The sequence below is a fragment of the Tiliqua scincoides genome, chromosome 1 (assembly GCF_035046505.1).
Source record: "Tiliqua scincoides isolate rTilSci1 chromosome 1, rTilSci1.hap2, whole genome shotgun sequence".
In the NCBI taxonomy this organism is placed as follows: Eukaryota; Metazoa; Chordata; class Lepidosauria; order Squamata; family Scincidae; genus Tiliqua; species Tiliqua scincoides.
Genome location: NC_089821.1, coordinates 86100296 through 86126020, shown reverse-complemented (window position 1 = coordinate 86126020; position 25725 = coordinate 86100296). Strand labels below are relative to the sequence as shown.

The following is a 25725-nucleotide window of genomic DNA, read 5'->3' as shown; positions in this document are numbered from 1 at the left end:
CATGTCATTGAGAAACAGATTTTGAAAACCTTTGTCCAGACAACTGAGATCATGAGGAAATGCTTGAATTTAAGTTCTGAAGTCCATTAGTAACTTTCGGCTAAATTAAAGAGCACTGAAATATGCTCTTATTTGAAAACTCTTGCATAATTACAATGAACCCTTGATTTAATGGACTAGTGGGGGAAGTGATGTCTGGAAATGTTTAAAGTTAGTTAAATCTGAATGCATTGAAGTCAGTGGAGATGCACACACACAAAATGCATCTGACTAGTTTTTAATAAGGCAGAAAGTGTCTGTTTCTGAAGTCTGCTAAACTGAGGCTTGTCAAATCAAGACTTTATTGTAACTGGTACAAAGCAATATGGGAAGCTTTTTTTATTTTTCTGGAAATGCAGGTAGAAAACAGTTGCTGCTTAAAAGGCCAGAAAACTTCAGCATTGCTTTCCCAAGCCACTCTGAGAGAGATTCTAGTGTGTTTGAACTGAGTGTAGAAACACCAGAGTGAACAACAGTGGTGCTATTTGTTCACATCATCCACTGGGCTGCCTTGGGCAAAACCCTGTCATACAAGGCTGTGCTCACAGCAAACTTTTCAGGTAACTTTTCCCCATAGTTTTTTTTTCTTTTTTTAAAGGCTATATACAAAATCTTATTGGAGATCAAGAAAGACTTATATTTATGGTTCAGTTACCCTGAATTCTAAAATGGCTCAGTGGATGGGCTGCTTTGTCCCACTCCTCTTCATTTTTCTGTTTATATCAGTCTTATCAAAACGTCCATGATGGGATGAGGACTGTTTTCAGCTCATCCTCCTGAGCCTTTCTGCCACTTGGAGCTATTATAGGGAAGAGGCTGCTCTAACATTCACAGCCTTATGATGATGATGTTTGTTGTATCCTCTCAGACTTCAGTCTGAAAGATGTTCTACACATAAAGTACGTATTTTTTTCCTGTGTGCCCTAATGCCGAGTGTAATTCGTAATCCATCACATCCTTTGAAAGTAGCCAGGAAACCTCCTTCTCCATCCTTTAATTACATCCTTGTGATAATTACGTTGCTGCTGATTTTTCAACTGGTGAAATTAGGGCCTAAACTCTCTAATTAACTTGCTGGCAGTGTTTTCTCTCTTTTAGCTATTTTAGCTGAGCATAGACTTCTGCAGTTATTTTTGAGCTCAGTGGAACTGAATTTTTTTGGAAGATTCCTTTCCACCCACCCACCAGCCAACCATATAGCGAGGGGGTGGCAGTACCAGTTGGCCAGGCTGAATTAACATGTCTCTTGCCTATCACAGCCTCTGATAGTTTTTCGTTTCCTACTAATTTGCTTCCTCCTATGACAGACTGTAGAACTGGAAGTTTCTCTAAACAAAACAGTGGCGAGCTCCAAACGTGTTTGAAACATTCCTTTTTAAAAGTCTGTATTTTTGAGTCTCTCACTTTTTAAAAAAAAATATACCCCAAAAGGAGTATAGGTGATATTTTGTACTCTCCAATGTTGTCTATCTGTTCACTATTATTAGGGCTTCCTTCTGAATTGAGAACCACTGATTTCCAAAAATTCTGGTACTTGGGAAGGTCCAGCATGAAATGTAAGAGAGGCTCGGGCATGGTCTTGTGACATCCAGCATAAGCAGAATTAACAGAAAACCTTTTGTGTGGCATCCATAGGCTAGTGCTGATGGATACCCTGAGCAGAGCATGTCCTTGGGTCCTTGTGTGGGATGGAGGGGCTGCTCAGAGAAGGGGGCATAAAAACAAACTCCACAGTTGTTGAAGCAGAGTTACCATGTTGCTCTGCCAATACCCAACTTCAGCCCAACAATACCTGTAAGGAATCGTTAAGGAGGAAGTGCATCCTGCAGTGTCTCATGCTGAAAGATTATGCAAAAATGTGTACTGAGGCGGAGTTCAGCATTTTGACTCCTTTGTGTGGTGTACCTTTCAAGCATGTCCACTAAGTGAAAATGCTGCTTTTTCCTCAAGTTTTGGGTTTCCCACAATGAATGTTAACATCTGGGTTAGGTGGTAAAACCCCCAACCAACCAATAAACCCCCTTTCCAGCAAGACTTTTGCTAGTGCAGGCTTGCTCCAACCTTTGCACAGTTCTACCCGGAGCAAGCTGCGTACTAGTACTAGTCAGGGCCTGTGGAAGCAGATGTCTGTTGGTGGATGGTACAGGACTTTTTACCACTTGGGTGGCAGTGACATGATATGGATTTTTGCTCGAGTTCTGGGAGCCAGATGTGGGTTGCACTTTCATTTTGATTCTAGAGAGTGTCTGCACATGTTTTACAGCTTGCCTTCTATGTATACAAACCAGGACCTCCTAGATCATTCCCGTTCAGTGGTACACTTTTTAGCACTTAGAAGAATGCCCAGTGTTTTCACACTTAAATATTGCACATTTTAAGGGTAAGCACAACCTCCAGCGTTATCTGAGGGGCTGTGTTCAGCAAATGAAGAAATCATGTATTTCTGACTTGAAAAGATGATTGTGCAGGAAAATAGGCAGCAGCCAAACAGCCAGATTATACTTGTGTGATATGATTAGAGTGACATCTTGTGGCCTGAACATGAACTAAACCGTAAATCTAAGGACCAAATGACCAATGAGGCTGGAATTTTCTTAACTAAATTTAATCTGCGCTGGGGTCTGATTTGGCTCAATAGCCTCAAAAGTGGGTGATCAAAGTGACTTCACTTTTATTTCTAGATAAAATAATGGTGTAATTGACTATATTTTGATTCCAGTCCCCATGCTGTCATTGGTGAGAGAATTTGTAGTGGGGGAACCCTTTCTTAGTGATCATAGTTGTATTTTGATGCTCTCATTGTCCATTTCTCCTCCACCTGAGGAGGCATCATATCTGTCCAGTGCTTCTCTTCCCAAAATTGTTTGGGATGAATCATCTTCTAAATCACCTTCTACTGTAAGTTCTAAAACTTACAATATTGGAATCTGGTAGACATTGCTCAATCTAATTCCTTCTTGTCTAAGGCCCCCTCTGACTTTATTGCTAATTTTGAGGCTCTCTTGAATCTATTTATTTCTTCCTTACAACGCACTCTCCCCCCCCCAATAGAGGTCCTTTAAAGAGGAGAAGATAGTTTCATGTGTTCTTTTTTTAAAGGATCAAATTAGAAAGCTTTTCAGGTCTTTTAAGCAATCATGGGCCTCAATGTTCCCCCCCCCCGTTATTTTACATTGAGAAGTCACCTTGGGAAAGGCACTGATTCTGCGCACCAACAATCTATTCTCACAAGGTGGAACCTACTTTATAAAGCCATTCTGTCTAAGAATTCTAAACAATTCTGGCATATTACTTCTGGCTTTTTTCATAACTATGCTTTCCCAGTTTCTCCGATCTTATCATTTACTTGGGAGAATTGTATTAAATCAATCATCTATGATGATTGTAATGTCTCTTCCTCTATGTCTGTTTTCATTCTCTGAAGCACAAAACTGGCCTCCCATAACTGTTCTTGAAATAAAGTAACTTCTTTCTTTTTTGAAACCTGGGAAGGTGGCAGGTCCGGATGCCCTTCCCCCAGATATTTTCAAGGTCAGCCCAAATTGGTGGGCTCCAATCTTGGCAGACCTATTAATTTTTGTAAATAATACTGGTATTATGCCAAGTTCTTCGTCTCAGTCAATCATTATACCCATCTATAATAAAGGTGATTTCCTTGTTATCTACTTTAGGCAAGATTTATGTAAAATACCTCTTGGATAGGTTATCTAGGTGGTTAAAAGAAAACAATGTTATTGGCCCAGAACAAGCTGACTTTCTATCTGGTAAATACATTTTGGACAACTGATTATTATTAACAGTATTTATATACCACTTTTCAACAGAAAGTTCACAAAGGAGTTTGCAATCAAACAACTAATGGCTCCCTGTCCCAAAAGGGCTCACAATCTAAAAAGATGCAAAAGAACACCAGCAGCCAGCCACTAAAAAAGACAGTGCTGGAGTGAGGAGGGCCAGTTACTCTCCCCTTGCTAAGTAAAAGAAGAGCACTCACTTAAAAAGTGCCTCTTACCCAGTTAGCAGGGGCTTCGTCTTATCCCACCTACTCTTTAAGTACACTAGGTCTAAAAATTCCTATCTCTGTGTTGTCTGAATCTAGAAGACGCATTTGATGCAGTTGATGGGGAATTACTATGGTGAAAACTGGGTAAACTGGGCCTAGACAATCGACTTCTTCTAAGCAGGAAACTTTACTCGGTGACCAACTGCCAAGTTAAATTATCACCAGGTGGGATGTTATCCGGCTCAATACCAACTAATTTAGGAGTCAAACAAGGATGTGTTCTGTCCCCTGCACTGTTTAATTTATTAATGATCTGGCCCCTGGCTTGTCCTGGATTGATGCTCACCCTCCTAAATTAGGCAATTTATCACTTCCCCTCTTGTACGCAGATCACATGTTTTTAATGTCCTGTACAAAAATTGGCTTGAAGCCAATTACAATTACTGTAGACACTCGCCTATAGTATGTGAAATTTTTTTATAGTATTTGAAATTTATGTAATCAAGCTCCAGTTATCACTTCGCCTTATCTCTGGGTCAATCAGAGGGCAGAGCCTTTCAACTCTGAAACCTTTCCTTTCTTGCTAAAGCAAGCTCATTAGAAGCAATGCAGAAATCATTTGTTTCTATAGTAACCTTCCTGGGAACTTCCAGCCAAAGTTAACCTTTTATTCTTCTCCTTTCCCTTTTGCAAATGCTGCTGCAGCCTGGTTCCTTTTTGCAAATGCATGCATTTGGCAGAGGTCTTTTTTTTCCAACACCAGGATGGGATCCTCCTTTTCATTTGAAATAAAGTCCCAGGCAGCAATTCAGTGCACCATTATTTAAGAATAACACCCATGGAAAGCAGTGGGTCTACTTCTGAGTAAAAAGGGTTGCAAATATATGCAGTTGCATCTCTCTGCTGTGAATTGAATTGCACACTCCCAGTTATGTGTTATAAGTTGTATTATACTTTATTTTGTATGTTATATGTAGAGCTTCTGGCTTAACACACCAGACACCTTAAAGGTGGATTTGATTCATGGATCTCTTGCAGTGGTTCCCAACCTTTTTCACTTGCATATTCCTTGGCAGCCCATTTCCATAAATTGTATCCTTCATATTAGCAAAATGTCTGTAATAATACAAGCTCTCATCTCCTCTCTATGAAAACCCAGATTTCATGTATTTATCACAGTGTTTTCTCTTGTTATCTGTTTGAAGAACAGAAGACTCTGCCTTTGTACTGTTTTGCACCAGAAGTGTCCGGAGAAATTCTGGGTGATTGATCACTTTCCATATTATGTTTCAGCTTTTTTACTGTGCTGGTTTTCAATCACTGGTTCATACATGAATTGATGACCAAAAACTAGCTATTGGTGGTGCTTTCACAGCCAACTAGCTACTTCCCTTCCTGCCTTGCTGGTCCTTGCAAGGCATTCCTGTCTTGCAAGACATTCTGGAGCATGACCTGCCTTTTTCTGCCATTATTCCATTCTTTTTCAAGTACCCCTAAAGGTCCTGTTGAGTGTTCCTGGGAGTACATGAATACCAGGTTGGGAACCACTGTTTTACTGGTATGTTGTTTACAGTGCACTTACTCTGATAGTGTTTACAAAAAGGTGGTGAAGACCAGAATTTAAAAAGAATAAAAATGTACTAGTAAAAGATCATTTTACTATGTTTTTATTAAATTAGAGACTACAGTTCTTAGGTAACAATTTGTGGTAAGTTATTTTTCAGGATCTGGCCTTGGGTAAAATCAGACAAAACTATAGTCAGACACCCCCCTAAGTTTAACCCCCGACTTATCCGAGGGTCATAGAAAATTCCATGATTGTTGGCTCAAAACCTGCCCTCGACTGATCTGTGGGATCGACTTATAGGCGAGTGTCTATGGTGCTTTGTGTGGGGTATCTCATTTCCAACAAACTGCAGCTGAATTTTGGGAAGTCCAAAATTATGTTTTTTTTTTGTTTTCAATAGAAACCAAATTCATGGTCCTTTGGGGGGGGGGAAGGCAATTCAACAGGTTAAAAAATTTAAGTACCTTGGAAATCTGTTCCATCACAGGCACAATTGGACTTCTCACCATCAGGCTGTTATTCTTTCAAGCAATTTGTCAGCTCAAGCCACCCTGCAGTTTTTTTTACTCCTGAGATAATTCCTTTATTCCAGTGGTAGTGCAAATTTTGAAGACTAAAGTCCTAGCACAATTGCGATTTGGTATCCCCATTTGCATTTCAGCTGTTCCTATCTTAGTAGAGTGTGTTCAATCCAGATTTCTCTGCAAGATCCTCGCAGTACCTGACTGTGTCCCTTATGCAGCATTATGCCTTGAAGCTGGCCTACATAAGATTGAAACCTTGGCCTGGCTAAGATCTCTGAAATTCTGGTTAAAGGTCTGCTTTGAGGCAGTTCAGAACATTGTGCTCAGAAATATCCTAGCTGATTACAGATGCTTGGCCTATTGCTTGACCTGGTTGGTGGATTACCTTATTCTGCTGCCTTTAAACTCATTCGGACCCTTCTGTTTGATATTGATAAACAGATTCGACAAGCTGCAGCCCTTAAATCATGTTCCCCTTCACATCTTGGGCTTTTTGGCCCTCTGATTCGGATTCAAGCTACCTTTCCTTTTTATTTTTTCCTTAGGTTTGCAGAACCTTTACATTGGCCAGATTTAATGTTATGCCTACTAATGTTTTGCGTGCCAAATTCAAGAAGTCATTAGAGAGTTCTCAGACTTGTGATTTAACCACAACTGAAACTTTGACTCATATGCTATTTTACTGCCCTCACTATACTGATCTATGTCAGCATTTTTTATTCCCATTTCTGCAAAACTCTCACAGAACTGATATTGACACCATTATTTGTTGGATGGGAGAAATGAGTCCTGCATGCTTAGTGTAGCAAGATATTTGTATTCTGTGTTGACCTGGCGTAAATTTTTCTAATTTTGTTCCTCTTCATGTTGGTCTTGAACAGTGAGTGGTTTTTGTGCCTGGCTGTTTACTTTGTCTTGTTTGATGTTTTTTTTAAAAAAAATCTTGCTCATGCTTGTCTTTTATTGTGTGCATTTTATGTTGTCCATTGCCTCTATTTCCTGGAAATTGATTATTGATTGATTTAGATCTTTATTGGCATAAAACAAACTAAACCCCATTTTCCCCCAGGGTTTTAATTTTTGAGAGATTATGCACTTTAACAGATGTAGATATGAAAATATCTGCTCACCATTTCATCCTACATTTCTAAGTGACATGCAGCTGGGAAGTTGCTAGAAAAATGCAGTTCTTCCTTACCTCTTTCCTAGCGTGTTGCTTATGGTGCTCAGGTGTGTAATATGTGTGAATGTTATAGGCAGTCATTGGAGAGTTGCAAATCCTTGGGCTCCTTTAAACAAAACAAACACACACCTTACTTCAATTTTTTTTTAAGTCTTCCCAGGTTGAAACTTTGCTGCCTTACTTTCAGTGCTCATGTAAATATGTTAAAAGGATAAGATGAGACAAGTCTCCCCGTTATTCCTGCAGCCCTGCCTCACCTGCTTCCTGTGAATACATAAGTGCCATATATTTATTTCAAAGGGATTTTCTGTGGCAGCAAACACCAACAACAACAGTATTTATATACCGCTTTTCAACAAAAAGTTCACAAAGCGGTTCACAGAGAAAATCAAATATCTAATGGCTCCCTGTCCCAAAAGGGTTCACAATCTAAAAAGATGCGACACCAGCAGACAGCCAATAGAAAAGACACTGCTGGGGTGAGGTGGGCTAGTTACTCTCCCCCTGCTAAATAAAAAAGGAGCACCCACTTGAAAAAGTGCCTCTTAACCAGTTAGCAGGGGTTGTAACCAGTTAGCAGGGGTTGACCTCCCCCCGTTTGCATAGTTGCTACACTAACACTGGAGAAGTGCAGCGACTGCCACAGTAGAAACAAGAACAAGGTCAATTGAAAATGGGTGTGATCTGATTCCTGAGGCATTAGGAGCATATTAATCATTTCCATTACATGTACTTACCTTTAATTACAGTGGGGTGAGAGGCTTAAGGCACTGTGCCAAAGTTTTCCTGGAAAACTTAGGTTTTAAGAAGGGATTTGGAGGAAGTAAACAGGGAGTCATACAAGAGTTTGGGAGCAGTTAAAAGAGAATGAGCAGAGCCATTTGCGAGAATGGGAGGTCTTATTACAGTAGAGCAGTGGTTCTCATACTTTTAGCACAGGGACCCACTTGTTTAGAATGAGAATCTGTTAGGACCCACCAGAAGTTATGTCAGGACCGGAAGTGATATCATCAAGCAGGGAAATTTTTAACAATCCTAGGCTGCAATCCTATCCACATTTACCCAGGAGTAAGTTCATTTACTATCATTGTTAAAAGCATATACATGGTAGCATGTTAAAAGTACAAGTCTGTAACAGTTCCCCAAGTGCAGTCACATACCATGGTAGCATCAAGTCTAATATATTAAAAATAAAATATTGGAATGAATGGGGAACCACCTGAAATTGGCTTGCAACCCACCTAGTGGGTCACGACCTACAGTTTGAGAAACACTGCAGTAGAGGATGGAGCTGCAAAGGGTACTGCCCGAAATGCAATGAAATGTTTGATCTGAAACTGCGGGAAAGGCTACTGAGGGCTTTATGGGGAGTTTGTGCTGGATTCAGAAGCAGTCAGGGATTTAAGGGAGGAGGTGACATGGTCAGAGCCATGAAAGAGGTGGATGATTTTGGGCAACAGAGTGCTGAATGAAGGTGAGGGAACCAAGATGAGCTCTTGGAAAAAAGATGACCTTCACGCTGAAAGCCTGTGAACTGTATGACTTTAATGGTAGTGTTCATATTGCTGTAAACTAGTTCCATTTAAAATTAGATGACAACAGTGGCAGTTCTGGAAAGGAAATTGGGAGATATAGAGCACTTGAATTTTTGCCTAGCCCTCTTGCTTTAAAAGCAGGTATTCATGGACAGCCTGTACTCTAGAAGTATAGCTCTGTATTACATAGGTCCAGTGGTAGAACAATCTTGACCATTGTATCTTTGGACCCTGTCGTGCTGGATGTTCCTTAACAATCCAGTCATCTCTCTGCCATTAGTTGGTTTGTGTCAACAGGTTCTGCTCCTAATTTTCCCCTTTTTTCCCCAGGTTTCAACTCTCTGGTGGGCGGAATAATGGGATTCTCTATCCTCCTCAGTGCAGAAGTTTTTAAACACAATGCTTCTGTCTGGTATCTGGATGGAAGTATAGGAGTTTTAATTGGACTTACAATATTTGCCTATGGTGCCAAGTGAGTGCAGTCGCTCCTCTTTTGCCTTTATTTTGTATTTTGTCTTTATTTTGCAGCTGCTTGCTGAACAGGTACTGTGATGGTCTGTCCCCATCTGTCATGTTCAGGGAGACATGGAGAAGGTATAGCAAATAAAGGCACAAGGGTTGTATTCCAGGTCAGGGCTAAGGTATAGTATGGTAATCTGCAGCTGTCCTCATCTGGTTGCTATTTAACCTGTTAAACCTGTGGTTTTCAAACACTCCAGGAGTTTGAAACTGGCAGTAAGCCCTTGCGGGGGCAGGGGCAGCCAGTGACACGATCCCTAGGATTGTGCTGCTCAGGGGGGCTGCAGCAGCTATCCTGGGGTGCAGGGAGTCCTGCAAAACTGGAAGTGGAACGTGAACGCTCCACTTTCACTGCTGCTGACTGGGGGAGCCCTGCAGGCCCTCATGCAGGGCTCCCCGCACCCCAGAACGGCTGCTGCAGATACTGGTAAGTGCACCCCACTCCTTGCAGTCCTGTTAGAAGTGAAAGTGAAGCAATCATGCTCCACTTCAGATTTAGTGGAGGCAGGGCGCGATTGCTCCACTTTCACTTTGGAAGCTTCGGGGAGCCCTGCAGAAGGTTGCACAGGGTTCCCCACACCCCCAGGAGGCTGCAGGAGGCTCTGGCACAGCCAAGCCCCTGCAGCCCCTTGAGTGGTGCAATCCTGGGGATTGCGCTGCTGCCTCCTTCCTGCCTCCTGGCTGCCCCTGCCCCTTAAGGCAGCCATTTTCAACCACTGTGCCGTGGCACACTGGTGTGCTGTGGATGGGCTGCAGGTGTGCCACAGAAGTTTGGGGGAGGATCATTTGTTAGTAGGGACACTGGGGGATGCAAGCCCTTGCTGTCAGTGCAGTGTGCCTTGTCAGTTGTCAAAAAACCGATGGTGTGCCTTGACAATTTTAGTACCTTCTCAGTGTGCCGTGAGATGAAAAAGGTTGAAAATCACTGCCTTAAGGGGAAAGAGCCCAGGGCCCTCAGGCTGGGGATCACAATGCCCACAGAAAACCTCTGTGTTAAACAAATGCATGTGCTTGGACCCCTAGATAAAAGGAAAGTGTTCTTACCTTAAAAATTGTTGATAGGAAGTCAGTGGAAGAAAGCTAGCCACAGGTTGGGATGTGTAACTAATTGGCATACCTTTGAGTCAGAATAGTATTTTGTCCTTCTATACTTGATTCAAGTTGTGTAAATGAGAAGATGGAAATAGTCATTGTGTCCTTGACTGACCAAGATAATCATGGGAGTTAACAAAATAATCAATTAAGCCAGAGAAGTTTTTTCAGTTATATTTCACTTTCTTAAGGATAGTGTACCTATTTTTCAACTTCAGAAGAAGTTGTGATAATAGAAATTGCTTCTGGCCTGCTTAGGTGCATGCCCTATAGCACTAAGTCTGATTTGCTTTCATGGGTAGAAAATGTATTACATGACACAGGATCTGATCATTTTAGGGAAGACAGGCACTAGAAGTGAGAACAGAAAGCAGTGCACATGCCCTGCTGTGTTGAACAACACTCAGCACTACTAGCCATTGTTTTCTGCTTGCTGCTTGTGATGGTCATCCTTGATCAACATGTGTTTCCATTCCAGGCTACTTATGGACATGGTTCCCCGTGTACGGCAAACACGTCATTATGAAATGTTTGAATAAAGGGAGAGCTACATGGACTGAACAAACTTTGCAAAAGTGAGAACATCTTAGCAAGTGGTGCCAATGATACTTTACAAGATATGCACTTTGTTTCCCATGGTATTCTTCATTTAAAATTATCTATCAAGGGAAAACCTCTCTGTACAAATGGCAAATATGTGCACTGCTTAGATCATGGCAAAAGCAGCAACAGCAGCATTTTCCTTCTGACTGTGCTATTAAAATCCTGCAAGTGGCAATAGAACTGAACAGAGTTTGCAAGTTTGATATGCCTGCTGCATTCTCAGTCTTCTGGAGGGATGAGAGTTTGTAAAGACACTCAGTAGCTACCTCTAGAAAAGGGCCAGATTCTCACAGGGTAGCCACGGGAGCCTCCATCTTCTTACAGACTGTTCCATTTACTGCTGTATGAGCTGCTATAGGTAACATCTATTCCATCAGATACAACCAACAGGTGGCTTTCAGTTGTGCTGCCCTCTAGTATTCCAGAACAAGGTTATGAGTGAGATGTTGCCAATGTCTTCTGTACAAAACTTGGTGGTATATTATACTTAACTTGTGGATACCAGCAGCCATCACATGACTATTGACTATTTTTTATTACAGCAGAAGATAGCCCAGCCTTGAAAAGAAGCACCTGCCCCCTACTCCCACTGGTTACACAAACTTTATAAAATATAGTATGAAAATAGAACTAAAGTTGATAGATTTCAAGGAACACACATGGTCTGTTTTGCTGCACGGACAATAGAAGCACAAAGTATTTATACAGGCAAAAGCCAAAAAAGTGAAGTTTGATTTTGTGTCTGATTGTATTGTACACTTATGTATTGGTATGTATGGCTGAACACAGGGGTGTCCTGTTGTCTGGTACAAGTAAAGCAGTGATTACTTCAAGCTGGTAGCAAGATAGTCCTTTCAGCTGTAGGGTATTCTTTAGATATTCATGTTTCCCACCTCCTCGTCTTATGAGGTAGAGAATCTTGATTAAAAATTCCAACTCCCATCATGTATAATCAATAAAGTTGTTCTGTTACTTGTAATTAGCCTCTGCAAAGCTTCTAGCTAATACATTGACTAGTCTTCCTATACAGAAGCCAGTTGAAATAGACTGCCTATTGCTACTATCCTCACCCTGGAGCATTTTTGCATGATGTCTTTAGCATGTGGTAAGTGCATTGTTCTGATTTCTAGGACAAAGTCATGTCTCTATAGGTTGCATTTTTTGGGGAGGTCAAAACAGATGTATTATGGCAAGAAATGACCTCTCAGGAATCCACAGCATGGAGCATCTTCACATGTAGTAGTATTATCATCTAGCAAATACAGTTTTTCTCCTACCTACTTTTATGAATTCATTTCTTACCTCTGCACTACCTTTGTAGGAAGAGACTTTTTTCATGATCTCTTGTCACATGTAGCAAACTTCCACACAGGTGCAGAGCTGACTTCAGAAGCTTCTGGAAGTCTGAGTAATCTGTCCTACTCTCCAATGCAGGAAAACCCCATGCACATCATATGCCTCAAGGGCAGCAAGAATGTCCATTCACTCACTTCCTTTTTGACTGCTGTTGAAGTAGTATAATGAGGTTGTGTCTTTCATCTCCTCTGAAAGTTGTTTACCCATATATGGTCTACTTTAGTAATAGTTTCTACCCAGTGCTTTACACAGAGCAACTTTAGTCGTGTGCTTGTCTACACAGCAGTAAGCCCATTGAATTAAATGGAGCTTCAACTTGTTTTCAGGGTTTAGAGGATACTTTGACCAGCTCCCTCCCTCACCAGAATAGTTTCCTATTCTACTGTGAGCATGATAGGTGTTCCACTGCCAGATATCTGCAGAGGAAGAGCAACATGCTCTATACTATCTGTCTACATGGCCTGATGCCTGGGTTGGGTATGCTGTTCTGCATATCTCCTGATGGACTTGCACCCACCTCCAGGTAAGGGAGAAGCTAAATAGTCTCCACAATGTGTGATGGCATGGAGACCACATGGTTGGTTGTTATAGATCAAGTAGGCGTGGGTACTTGATCCACTCTGGGCCCACTTGTTGGAGCTCTATTCATATACTACTTTGGGGGGGGGGCATTCCTCAAAGAAAATAAGGAATTGACTTTCTGTCATGGAAGCATATGATGCAAATAGTTTTCTCACCTGCAAAGTGCCTGTGGAGGTTTGTGGTTAGCTGTTTATAGGACCAACAACACCTTGTGTTTGCACAGGTGACCATTTGAACTACATATAAGCAACCTGTCCTTTGCCACTCTAACTTTGATAACAGTGCAAATATATTCAGTGCATTAGAAAGGTGGTCCTGCTCAACAGCTCCATAATAGTAGTACAGGTCTTCTACATAAGTTACCCTGTGGCTGTGTATAGGGAATTATTTAACAGCGTTGCCATGAGAAGCATGTTCCTAGCCAACTTGTAAAGTGACAGCATGTTTTCATTCCATGCTATCTGCACCATATAGCTCTGGCTTAAGAACTGAATTGTTAATCAGATCTTTTCTGGTTCCAAGCTTGACTTGGCCATGAAGGCAGTTGGTGAATATGCACAAGCCATTCCTTGAGCCCCCCCCCCCCCCGCCACTACATTATGGAGCTAATAACCGCTCTTCTTCAGTATTGTTGTATTGATGCAATCTTCAATGTAAAATACTTTGAGTGCTATGCACATGCTTTTGTTCCACCAGTCTCAATCCAAACACATTTACCATGAACCAGTCTGCCACAGGCAAAGCAGGTGCTCTTTTTATGGTGGTGGAAAAGGACAAAAATTGGCTCCTCATTTGACTATAGCAGGATTGGCATTAGTAAAAGCCCTCAGTCTCCCAAGCCCAACCAACTCCCCCCAATTGCTTCTTTTTCCATGGATGGGTTGGTTTTGATGGATTCTAGTATTTTCTGTGACCAGTAGAACTGTCAGCTACATGTTATAGTACTTAAATCTGACCTTCCCTATTCAGAATGGAAAAAACTGCTGGTGGTGATAACAAAATGGTTAACAACTTAGGGCCCAATCCTGTCAAGTTGTCCATTGCAGGTGCAGTTGGGCCAGTGGGGTGTGCACTGCGTCCTGTGGTGGAAGGGCAGTCACTAGGGCAGCAGTTTTCAACCAGCCTCAGGTGTGCCATGGGGCCAAGGAGCCAGGCAGCAGCAGCATATGCCAGAGAAGCAGCTGCTTGGAGTATCATGTGGCAGCAGAGAAAAGGGCCGCCCACGAAGGGCTTCGGCAATATGCCTGCCGCGTACACTGATTGGGCAGGCAGCCAGAGGAGCCTGGAAGAGGTCCCAGCCGGAGGGAGTGAGGGCGAGCAGTGAGAGTGAGGAGGGACTGAGAGCAACTGAGAAGGTGGAAGCAGGTATGGAGCCAGAAGCAGCTGGCTGAAAAGGGTCCTCAAGAGACCCTTTTCCTTGCCTGCAATGCCCCAAAGTGACCCTGCCTGCGTTGCCTCCACTTGCACGGCGTTGGCTTTAAGGGTATGGACCACAATCCTATCCACACTTACCTAGGAGTAAGCCCCATTGACTATAATGGGGCTTACTTCTGAGTAGACATACAGAGGCTTGGTCGCACTCTTTCTTGAATACATGAGCAGGCAAGTGATGCTTTTCTCTTCCCCCATCCCACCTCCTCCCCCCCTGCACACACATTCCCCCATCATAATTGCAGTTAAACCCTCTCTTACCGTCCCTCCTCCCCACCTTCCAAAGTCCAGAACCAGTTACCTCCCATTCTCTCTCTCTCTCTCTTACCCCACCCCAGTGAATCCTGCACTTGTTTTGGTCATGTCTCACTGCTCTCACCCCACATTTCTATCTCTCTGCCAACACTTCCTGACATATCAGAGCATGTCAATTGATAACAGTTTGAACAGACCTACTTCAAAACATTGTTCTTCCTTTCCAGAAACCACATACACTTCCCTCTCCAAGCTTCTGGGGAATTTCTTTCATTGTCATGTCATGTCATCATTGTCAATGATCTAACTCTGCAATCCTAACCACACTTTCCTGAGAGTAAGCCCCATTGAATAAAATAGGACTTACTTCTGAGTAGACCTGGCTAGGATTGTGCCCTTCTTAGTTAAATTAATTGTAACAATAATGTAGTTAAAAACTAGTAGTGTGCCTCGACAGCTTTAGGGCCTTTGTCAGTGTGCTGTGACCTGAAAAAGGTTAAAAATGGCTGCACTAAGGATTTTCAAGGTATGGGAACATATGTTCCCTTACCTAGGAGCTTGCCTCCCCTCTCCCTAAGCTACTCCTCAGAGATCACCCACCTGCAACTGGCAATATTGGGCACAAATACCTTTCCCCTACTCCAGCCTTAGAGACCCCAGAATATTAAATATACGTAGGATTGGATTCTGCTATAAAGAACAGTACAGCTTAGTAGAAACCTGGGCACTGAAATTTCTGATCTAAGCACAGGGGAGAAGGAAGGTAGAGAGATCACAACTCAGTCACACAAGAAAAAATTTATTGAAAAATAAAGTTCTCCCTACAACAGTAAAAGCATTGTTCTCTGTCATTAACACAGACATTTACACCTTGGTTTTAAGTTCCCCGTTATTAAATCTAATTATACTGTGAAACAAACTGCTTGAACAAAATATAGTGGAACACAATTCAAGAACTTAAGACATCAAGTGTTCAAACATACAAGCACTACTTTTGAAACAAACTATAGGATGAATATGGGGTTTAACTTAGAATGGGAAGGGTAACTTTTTTTGCCTAAGACTTTCTGCCTTACCCTGTTTTCCACAGGCAACAGTTGAGTCTATTTAAAGAGGGCTCCTTCATATGTTTCATGGTAGAGACAGTAACAATGCCATCATAGCCTCCTTTACACATGCCTCTCCTGGTATGGTTACTGCCACTACACTTATGATTTAATTGCATTATGTGCAAGGACTTATGGGAATGTGCCATCAGTAGCAGAACTACAATGAAAGTCTTTGTACTTACTCAGGAAAAAACTGCAAAGGAGATCACACTGGAGGAGGCATATGGCAAGGAACAGGCTCACACGAAGGTTTGGAGTAGCCCTGTTGGACTTGTTGAAGCTGTCTTTTTGAGCAGTCCTATTGCAAGCTACTTCTGAAATGCCTCTTTTTAAAGTAGTTTCCCTGTAGCATTAGGGGAGTGGGGCTGTAGTTCAAAAAAACAAAAGCCCAAATTCCCCATGGGCTAATGGAACTAGCTTCTTGGTTCTAGCCATCACATCCAGGATTGCTGAACTAGCACAATGAGAATCTGCTATTTAAGCACAATTATTAGATACACAATTGTAGCACTGAGTATTTGAGGCTGCTGCTGTATGGATGCCCACTGAGAATTCCTACATTGTCAAATACACAGCAGCTCTGGTTGTTTCTAAAGTATGGCATATGAATAATGCATCTAGAATAGAAATGATTCACTTTCATACCATTGCTCCAGCACAACCCTGCTTAAACTTCATTCAGTCTACCTACTACTTGATAGTAATCTTCACTTTAGCCTGTAACCATAATCACAAGGCAGACTAGTACCTTCACATATATTTAGTAACTAAATTGCTTCTTAAAAAACAACAGGTATTTTGCTCAACACCAAATCCAGTGTTACATATAAGTGCTCACATGGGAGATTATACTAAAGATACATCCTTCTTGTATATACTCTGTATTTATAGCATATGCTTTTATATACACACACCCCCATACTTGCACCACAGTATTCTGAGCCTACAAGCAGTTATATTACATGGTCCATTTTAAATAATATGATTTATTACACAATCATATGAAGTTAATGTATTAACCATTGGAAACATTCTAGCAGCCTGTAGTAAGCAGAAACAAAACCAGGCTAGGGCAACCAGAACCAAAAGGTGCAAATTATACAACTAATGCAAATTGTTAAGTGACATTACATTTCTCAAATGCATGTCAGAAAGGATTTGAAAGTTACTTCAGGTGCTACAGAAGTAACAGTCACCCTGCAAGTCACGTCGGATATGTAGTTTTGACTAATTTTATTTTCAGTTTCTGACTTGGAGCAGGGACCCAGTAGCTAAACACACAACAGTAAATACAGAATAGCCACTTAATCCTATATTAAATCTAAATAAAGTTACTCTTATGCTTAATCCTGGATGTTAAACACAAATCTTCAAGTTGTTCTGCAAAGTTAATTTTGCTTGGATTTTGATAGCCCTATAAGGCAGGCTTGTAAACAGCTACTCACCTATGGCAAATAAAAAATGCTTCCAGGTGATTAGATAGGAAAGGCATGTATTGAAAAGTGGACAAATACCATTTTTGTGACCCAGAAATTTCCAGTTTCCTTGCAGATTTGGTCTAGGGAAGATAACTCCAATGCAGAGGCTCAGGCCAGCAGAATGCATCTGTCTACCCTTGCTATTTGCAGGGATAGTATATATTGGAATGGTTGTTACCTTAAAAGAACTTGAGGGGAAGCATAAGTGAGAAGGGAGTGTGTAAATGTATGGAAGGTCAAGAAGTCTAGGGATTCAAGTCTGAAAACCTTTATTGGCATTAAAAGAAAACAGTCAACGACACAAAACAGTGAACAGAGCCAACGGATGACTGTATACCAAGAAAAAGAACATGACAGGGAAATAAGGAAGAAAAACAGGCAGAAAGTGAGGAGACTATATAAAGTCAGGAAGGGAATTTTAACTTAGAAACATCGGAAAGATAATCTGCTACAACGTTAGTGATAGTCACAGAACTATCACTTAATAGGACAAATAGAGGATCAGCAGAAAGACCTGAAAAGGAAGATAAGATGGGGATCAGAAATGTGTCCCGAAGGGAATAGTGAGCTGGACAGCGAAGCAGTATGTGAACCACTGTGTCTGGTTCTAGAGAACAAAGAGGGCATAGTCTGCAATCGTGGGATCTTGGAGAATCTGTCAGAGTGAACGGCTGAAGGAAAGATGTTAAATCTCGCTAACATAAACGCTCTCCTCTTAATGGGATCAATCAACTTGCTAAAATAATTAAGAAAACGATCACGTGAAGGGAGAAGACCAAAGAACTGAGGGGAACAGATAGGATTAAGATGAAAAAAAAGTTGAATAGATTCGAATTCCCAAAGTTTGGATTTAATAATTGAATGGGCCCTATGGAGATTGATATCGGCGAGGTGTTCGGGGGACAAACCCAGTGATGAAAGCTTGAGATCAATAAGATGGAACCACTTAGAGAGATATGAGTCCTTTAGTAGGTCTTCCAAAAGGGACTCAGAGTGGGTGTTTAAGTGTAATTGAAGCCAACATTTAAAAGTAAGGGACCACACAATAGTAGAAGAGAGGTGGATCCCTAACTCAAGCACAAGGGTGGATAATCTGATTCTAGGGATTCTTTATTGAGAAGAAGCCACCTTAGTTAACTTAAGCAGATGAATGATGGAAGAATGGAGATAAATGAATAGGTTATATCATAACAGAAGATTATCAAAATAGACTAACATGTACAGATGAGTGTATATCCAGTGGATAAACTAACAAAACACAACAAGTATTTCAATATTGGCATCCAAAGGGGAATGGCAGAGAAGGGCATGATTGGAGGTGTTTGAAAGCAGTGATTCTTTTACTCAGAAGGAAGCCCATTGTGTTCAGAAGAATTTGGGCTGTAATCTGGTCTTACTCACCAGAAACAAAACACCTCTAGGTATGATGCATAACCATACCTTATCAAAGAAAGCATAATGTCCAGTTTAACACAAAAGCAATGGCAACAAAACAAGCTGGTTTTTTTATTGTAGAGAACAACCAGGAACCTTGATTCTGGGGTTGCATGAAACCAGCTGCCATCCTTCCACAGCAGTGCTAAGGTCATTAATGAGAGTAAATCTTGTAGACTGATACCCAAGTTCTTCAAGTGCAAATTTAAAGGCTGTTACATTTGACAACACTGTTTAGGAGGATTAGGGATACTGCAAGCAGGAAGAGGACGTGATAAATAATTAGCTTCACAGTCCTGAAATCAAGGATGGTACCTGAGGGGGGGGTCTATAACCAAATTCACTTCATGCACATTAGTATAACCACCAGCACCCTTGGACCTTTTCCCCTTTATCTCTACACATTCTCTCTCACCACAGTTTCCACTTCTTTACAGCAGCTAAAAAAATATTTGAATTGCCATCTTTGTTAATATGCATGAAAACAGAATATTTTACCTAATAACTATGTTAACAAGAACACAAGTCCCCTCAGTGAAGATAGGATGGTATTGCTGAAAGTTGTTTGTGTGCCTTATGAAACAACTGTGTTAAGTATTGTGCCTGCGACAATCTAATATTGGGTGAAATACCTTCAGTTGTAGCCTTCAAGCATAGTTCATCATATAAGCAATAGTACTAGGGTTTGAATGTACAATTGTTTTGTATAAAGCCAAAGCACACTGTGTATTGAAAGCACTTTTCATACCCCTTTTCTATTCATAACCCCAGTAACAAAAGATATACACAACCACCACCTCCTGAAAAACCCTTAAAGCTGATTTACTAATGGAAAACAGAATACGTAAACTAGATACGTGCCTCCCATTCTGCTAATGCAGGGGTCTCCAAACCCCGGCCTGGGGGCCAGATATGACACACAGTAAGCCTCTTTCCGGCCCGCGGCCAACCTCTTGTCCCCTGAAAGCCTCTGGCCCACTCAACTGAACAAGACCAGAACTGTGCTCTGATTGTGTCTGGAGGGTGTTCTGAGGGCCAGAGAGGTTAAATGAATGAGCCCATTCATTCATTTATTCACTCATCTAAATTCCATCTCAAATTTATTTATTTAAACTTTATATTTAAACCTTTTTTCTGGCCCTCCACACCATGCCAGATATTTGATGCGGCCCTCTGGCCAAAAAGTTTGGAGACCCCTGTGCTAATGCAATGGTTCTCAAACCTTTAGCACAGGGACTTACTTTCTAGAATGAGAATCTGTCAGGACTCACTGGAAATGATGTCATGACCAGAAGTGACATCAAGCAGGAAAATTTTTAACAATCCTAGGTGGAAATCCTACCCACGCTTACCCAGGAGTAAGTCCCATTGACTATCATTCTTAAAAGCATATACACAGTAGCCTGTTAAAAGTACAGATGTGTCACATTTCCCCAAATGCAGTCACATACCTCGGTAGCATCAAGTCTAATATATTAAAAATAAAATATTGAAATGAATGGGGACCCACCTAGTGGGTCCTGACCCACAGTTTGAGAAACACTGTGCTAGTGGGTATCAGGAGTCCACCTGCATCTCTGCATCATCTGTAGGAACTTTCTTCTCTGGGACAAAAACAACTGCTATTCCAAATGGTTTGGCGATTTGCACAACTACGAAGTGGGAGCAGGCTGCGCCACATATTTAAAAATCAGGGCACCAACCTCTTAATCGCTACAAAAATATTTATTTTAATATTGAATATTACAGCTTTTTCATCTTGGGCCCTATAAGCACAGCATCGACTCATACAAGACCACCTTCATGGAGTTTGAATTAGACAACTGCATTCTCCTCCTTTGCCAAGTACCAAGTGCATTGTGTTTGGTCAACAACTTTCAAATGCAAATATCAACTGGCAGGAGTCTGTGGACTTCTAGATTGGACAACGTTGTGTTTGACAGTTTTGTTTTCTGTCAATAGAAAAAACACTTTGGAACTCATACTACCAATAATTTCTACGATGCATAATAATCCTCAAATTTGTGTTCCATTATAGTTGTTCAGGCATTGTGAATGACCCAAACACACAATCAGAACAAAAGAAAAGGCACACAAATATTAGCAGAATGTGTTTTGCTACTCATGCAAAAACCAAGAATTCCCTGTCAAACACAACTGCTTTTCTGAACTACACCAAAGAGTCAAACATTTACAGTGTGAAATATACCAAAAGCATACCTAGAGATGTGCAAATCAACTTGCATATATGAAATATAAATGAGGTTTATTGGCATTTTTAAACAGTGTATTCAATCTCTACCTTTCAAAGGTAGGCCTTAATGTTAGAATTTTCAAAAATAAATTATGCAAATGTTTCTTTCAAGTTCTGGTGATCTCATCAAGTAAGAGTTTGGAAACCAGTTCACAAAGAAAATAAACTTTATAAAATAAGGAAGGACTTTTTGATTTATGAAAACATTTATGTCACTTCTGACAATATGGGTTTTACATTTTATTTTTTAACAAGTGAAATCTGAGAGTTGCAACTCAGAGTATCGATTCTAAAGCCAGACTCTGCCAATCTGGCACTGGAATTTTCTCTGACAGAAAAAGATGTATAGGTGAAACACCTGATTCCTATATTCATTCTTTAAGTAAGTCAATTATGCAGAAAATCAAGGATGGGCCCATTTCCTCAGACATGTCTATAACATTCTAAAATATTAAAGAAATGATGCTTTGAAAACAAAGTCCTTAATAGTCATCTGTCTGCTTGCATGCTTTTAAATTTAAAAATAATGGCCAAAACATAATTAGTTGAAACTTCATTAGTTTGATTCTATCCACCAAGTATATCCTTCTCTCTTTATCAGTATGTTCACTAGAGGGATTCCCCAATATCAATACTGCAGATATTAAGACCATGCCTTTTTATCTATACCAAGATTTTCAATATAAGGGCCAGGAACCTGGGGGGTGGGGAGAGAAGAACCAAGTCCCTCACATGCACCCAAGGTCCTCTTCTCAATTCACCCAATGGCTAGACTTCTCTGCTTTGTGCTCTGGTGACAGAAATTTGGCTTGTGTGCCCAGGAAGGAGTTCTGAATTTTGGATCTCTCCCCTAGTAGGTCAGAGGTTCAGAAGTGCCCCCTTCCCCATTCAGAGAAGCAATATTCAAAACCCTCAGAGGACAGCTCAGGTACCCTTTTTTGTGCCTGATGGGTAGCACATCACACTTTCAGGGTATATGTATTCATTACATGCTTCCTTTTACAGCAGCTCTTTTCAGCCCTTTTCATTTCATGGCACACTGATAAGGTGCTAAAATTGTCAGGGCACACTATCAGATTTTTGACAATTGACAAGGCACACCATGCTGCTGTTGGGGGGCTCACATACCCCAATGGCCCTACTAATACAATGGCCCTGCTCCAAGCTTCAGCAGCACATCTGTGGATCATTTACAGCACACCAATGCGCCACGGCACACTGGTTGAAAATCACTGTTTTACAGTGTATTTGTTTTTGCAGTTTCTAAAAATTACTGTGAACATAGGTCCTAAAGAATAGAAGATGAAAAAACTCATGGGAAAAGTAGAAAAACAGATGAAGTGTAAGAGTTGCTCATAGTTGCAACGAAAGCTTGAGGTGCTAAACCTCATTATGTGATGCTAGAACTTCTGAAACATTTTCATTACTGGCTGTAACACTTTACTGATGCTGTAAGTTATTAATTGTTGCTTATTCTATCATGCTACACAACATTTTCCTTACAGTATTAGGCATTTAGGGTGATTTCTGTGTGAACTTGGAATGACTTGGAACAAATTAGAATTTTTCTCACTGAAATGGATGTAATTATACTTATTATCTGGATTTTTACTATAAGAGCAGTTTTCAGGAATGAATTAGGTACAAATAATGAGAAGCGTGTATTTGCGGTAAATAAATACTGTGTTTGCCAACAAAACAAATTCATTTTACTTTGATCAGAAATATACTGTCAGAAAAAATTGCAGCAATTTTAAGAACCTATTAAGGATCTGATCCAATTTGTAATGAAAAGGATAACATTTCTGTACATATGTGTGTTACTGATGTGTATTTTTTTACCATGTCAATTCAATTGGCTAGCAAGTAACAGATCTAGCATTGCTGTGGTAAATTCAGTACTGAAAGACCAATATCACTGATTGCATCATAACCTAACAAAACCCTATGCTTAGCTGGAGACTCATTTTGATGACACATTTTCTTCCATGATATATACACATGGAAAACACTGCATCAGAATACAAAATCTGTATTAAAGTTGAAGGAAAGATACTAACACAAGAAAGATGAAATTCTTGACTGATCCGACTTAGTCTTTTCTGAAATGGAACTTTTGTATTCTGGTGCATCACTAGCTGTCTTTGATGGAAGAAAAATATTGGACTGGAATTGTCCATCAGATATCACAGGCAAACTATTCTGAATATTTTAATAAATTTATTTACAGCACAAATATTTTCCAAACACTTACTGTTGCAGTAATTGGTAGTGCTTTATTGCCAACATCAGTTTGGTGATATCCTGTTATCAACGCAGATTAGACCTAACAATTAAGTCAGTCACCTACATTGTGTCAGTCACCTACAGGTTTTAAGGCTTAAAAGTGGAGGCTTATTTTTTTTTTTTAATGGAGGCTCCTGTTGTATTCATGATGTACTTACAGGTCAATTGTGAAGCCAAAATTCCTTAATAAATAAATACACTTGAGATTTCACATGTTAAATATTGCAGAAATCCTTGAAATTAGGCTGTTCATACTCAAAACCAATGGCTTGCGTCCAAAGCAGCATGCATGTGCATTGTGAGTGGAGGAGAGAAATTCTCCCACACCATTCACAAGAATTCACTCAAGGGCTCTCAGAGGAACCATGCAGCCACTTGATCTCTACCACCTTCCAGAGGACCCTTGATGCTTGAAGTACTTAGGGCAGTGTGCTGCTATGGGAAAGATGAACATCTTCCACAAGTGTGTGCACATGCCACATGCTTCATTAATACAAGCTAACGCAGCAAATCCTAGTACAGAGTTTGGTCCAGCTACTGCTTAGTTGGAATTCTACACAAATTTAAATGTTCACTATAGTCCATCTTGATACCAACACGATGACACAATTCTGGAGATATACTTTGCACAACAAATTTTGAAAAGCAGATCTCTTATTCAATTTCTGGGTCAGCTCTCCTTAATAAGATAGTTATTCGTTTTACTGTTCTACATTCATGAAACTGAAATAAAATGTTATATTTTAAAATTGAAAGTTTTGACTTTTTTTAAAGAGTGACTCTTACCGCCAGGATTTATTAGAGAATTGTGTTTTCCCTTACACAGTCTTTGGTATGTTAAAAGATATGCTAGTACTTACCACATAAAACAATGAATACCAAATAATGAAGATATATTACAAAAGAACAGAAATAACTGTATTTCCCTATTAGTAGAAATAGTATCTCATCCTTAAAGTGGAAGGAAACACACACATCACACACAGATGTGATCTTGAAAATGGTCCAAGTTTTGCTCCAACCTGTGGTGGTTTTCAGACCTAGCTGCACAATGATGAATCAGTCACTTTCTATTAAAATTTATCGCCCTATCCCAATATGTGGTGCATTTAAAGATGTGTCACTTGTGCTGCAAATGCAAAAAATATTTTTAAACTAAAAAACTATACAGTTTTTAAAAGAAGAGCTCACCTCTTTTCTGCACACAAAATGTAAGTTCATTCTCTGAATTGCAACTTTTAACACAAATGGACTGCTTCCATGCACCCATATATTTTTTTAGATAGGACTCCAGAAAAAGCAGCTGCATTCCTTTGAAACTGCTTTTTGTGTTCATAATGGTTCTTTAAATCTCCATTAGATATCAAGTCAGAACCCTCTTCTACCATACATTATTTCGTTACTGCTTCATTTATAATTTGATCTTTAATTTGCCATTTCACAATCTTAGGAAAAAAATCTAAAATATTGTTCCCAAGGCGCTATTTTGCTTTCAGCATTTGTACAAACCATTCTACGGCAGGAGTTTTGAGAAAACAGGACAGGGAGTGTACTGATAATTCTGACAAGAATATAAAATAGTACCAAACATTTAAAACGGTGTGTTTGTGGCCATTTGAGCCCTAATAAATGCCACAACGATAATCTGTTATCAAGCCAAGGATTTGTCATTCTGGCAGCCACCAAGCCTCACAGTGCTACTTGCTCAGCAATCTTAGGACTGTAGCAGTGCTGTCGACAATACAATTACAATAGACAGGTCAGAGAAAAACCAATAGCCAACAGTGACATATTCAGTAGCTGCATTACTTTATCATTCCAAGTACATAAGGACAGGTCCAGCCATTCAGGATTCTACAGAACCCTAGAAACTGTGCACTGAGGATGTGTGCAAGTCTTCCCTGCGCTCTCCCACATTGGATTTTGTACTGGAAATAATATTCAGAAAGGTTGTTAATCCAGATGAGTTATTGGGAAAAGAAACCCAACACATCCCAAGCTCTTGTTCCAGTTCTTGCAAATTGTTGAATTTCATTTGTCACCTCCTTAAGTAGAAGAACTTCACTGGAGCTGTTCACTTAGGAAAAAAAATATAAAACATTACGATTTTTCTTAGATAGCTAATTTAATCTGTTCCATCTGGTACAGATTTCTGCATCAGACCAATGGTTCTGACTGCAGGGAGTCAACCAGACAAAGTGCAAGATACGGCAGCAGCTTTCTCCAAGCCACTTGCTCTTTTGTCCCATGGTAAAGTCATGTGAATTGGTGCTATAGACAGTCCTTACAAAGTGCAACTTGTCCTTTAAGGTAGTCTCTACAAGGGCAGATTCTTTTGTGATTTGAGTGGGATCCTGCACAGCTGAACAACAAGAGATCACCCTGGAAAACACAGCGTTTTCTCTTCTCATCAAAGGATGGGACCACAATATCATTTGCAGTTTCAACGGTGTGGCATTCAATATTGTACCTAGA

At 40.5% G+C, this 25725-nt stretch overlaps 2 protein-coding genes across 2 annotated transcripts in view; one reads left to right on the top strand and one right to left on the bottom strand.

The window, feature by feature from the left end:
• The window catches only part of TMEM163 (transmembrane protein 163), a 110857-nt gene extending 98813 nt beyond the window's left edge, over positions 1–12044 (top strand). The window contains exons 7-8 of the mRNA XM_066611888.1: positions 9182–9323; positions 10941–12044. Coding sequence (XP_066467985.1) covers positions 9182–9323; positions 10941–11001 — 203 coding nt within the window. The 3' untranslated portion in view covers positions 11002–12044. The remainder of the gene's footprint in view (positions 1–9181; positions 9324–10940) is intronic.
• A 3428-nt stretch (positions 12045–15472) lies between these two features.
• The window catches only part of MGAT5 (alpha-1,6-mannosylglycoprotein 6-beta-N-acetylglucosaminyltransferase), a 153602-nt gene continuing 143349 nt past the window's right edge, over positions 15473–25725 (bottom strand). Inside the window, exon 17 of the mRNA XM_066611884.1 lies at positions 15473–25720. Coding sequence (XP_066467981.1) covers positions 25522–25720 — 199 coding nt within the window. The 3' untranslated portion in view covers positions 15473–25521. The remainder of the gene's footprint in view (positions 25721–25725) is intronic.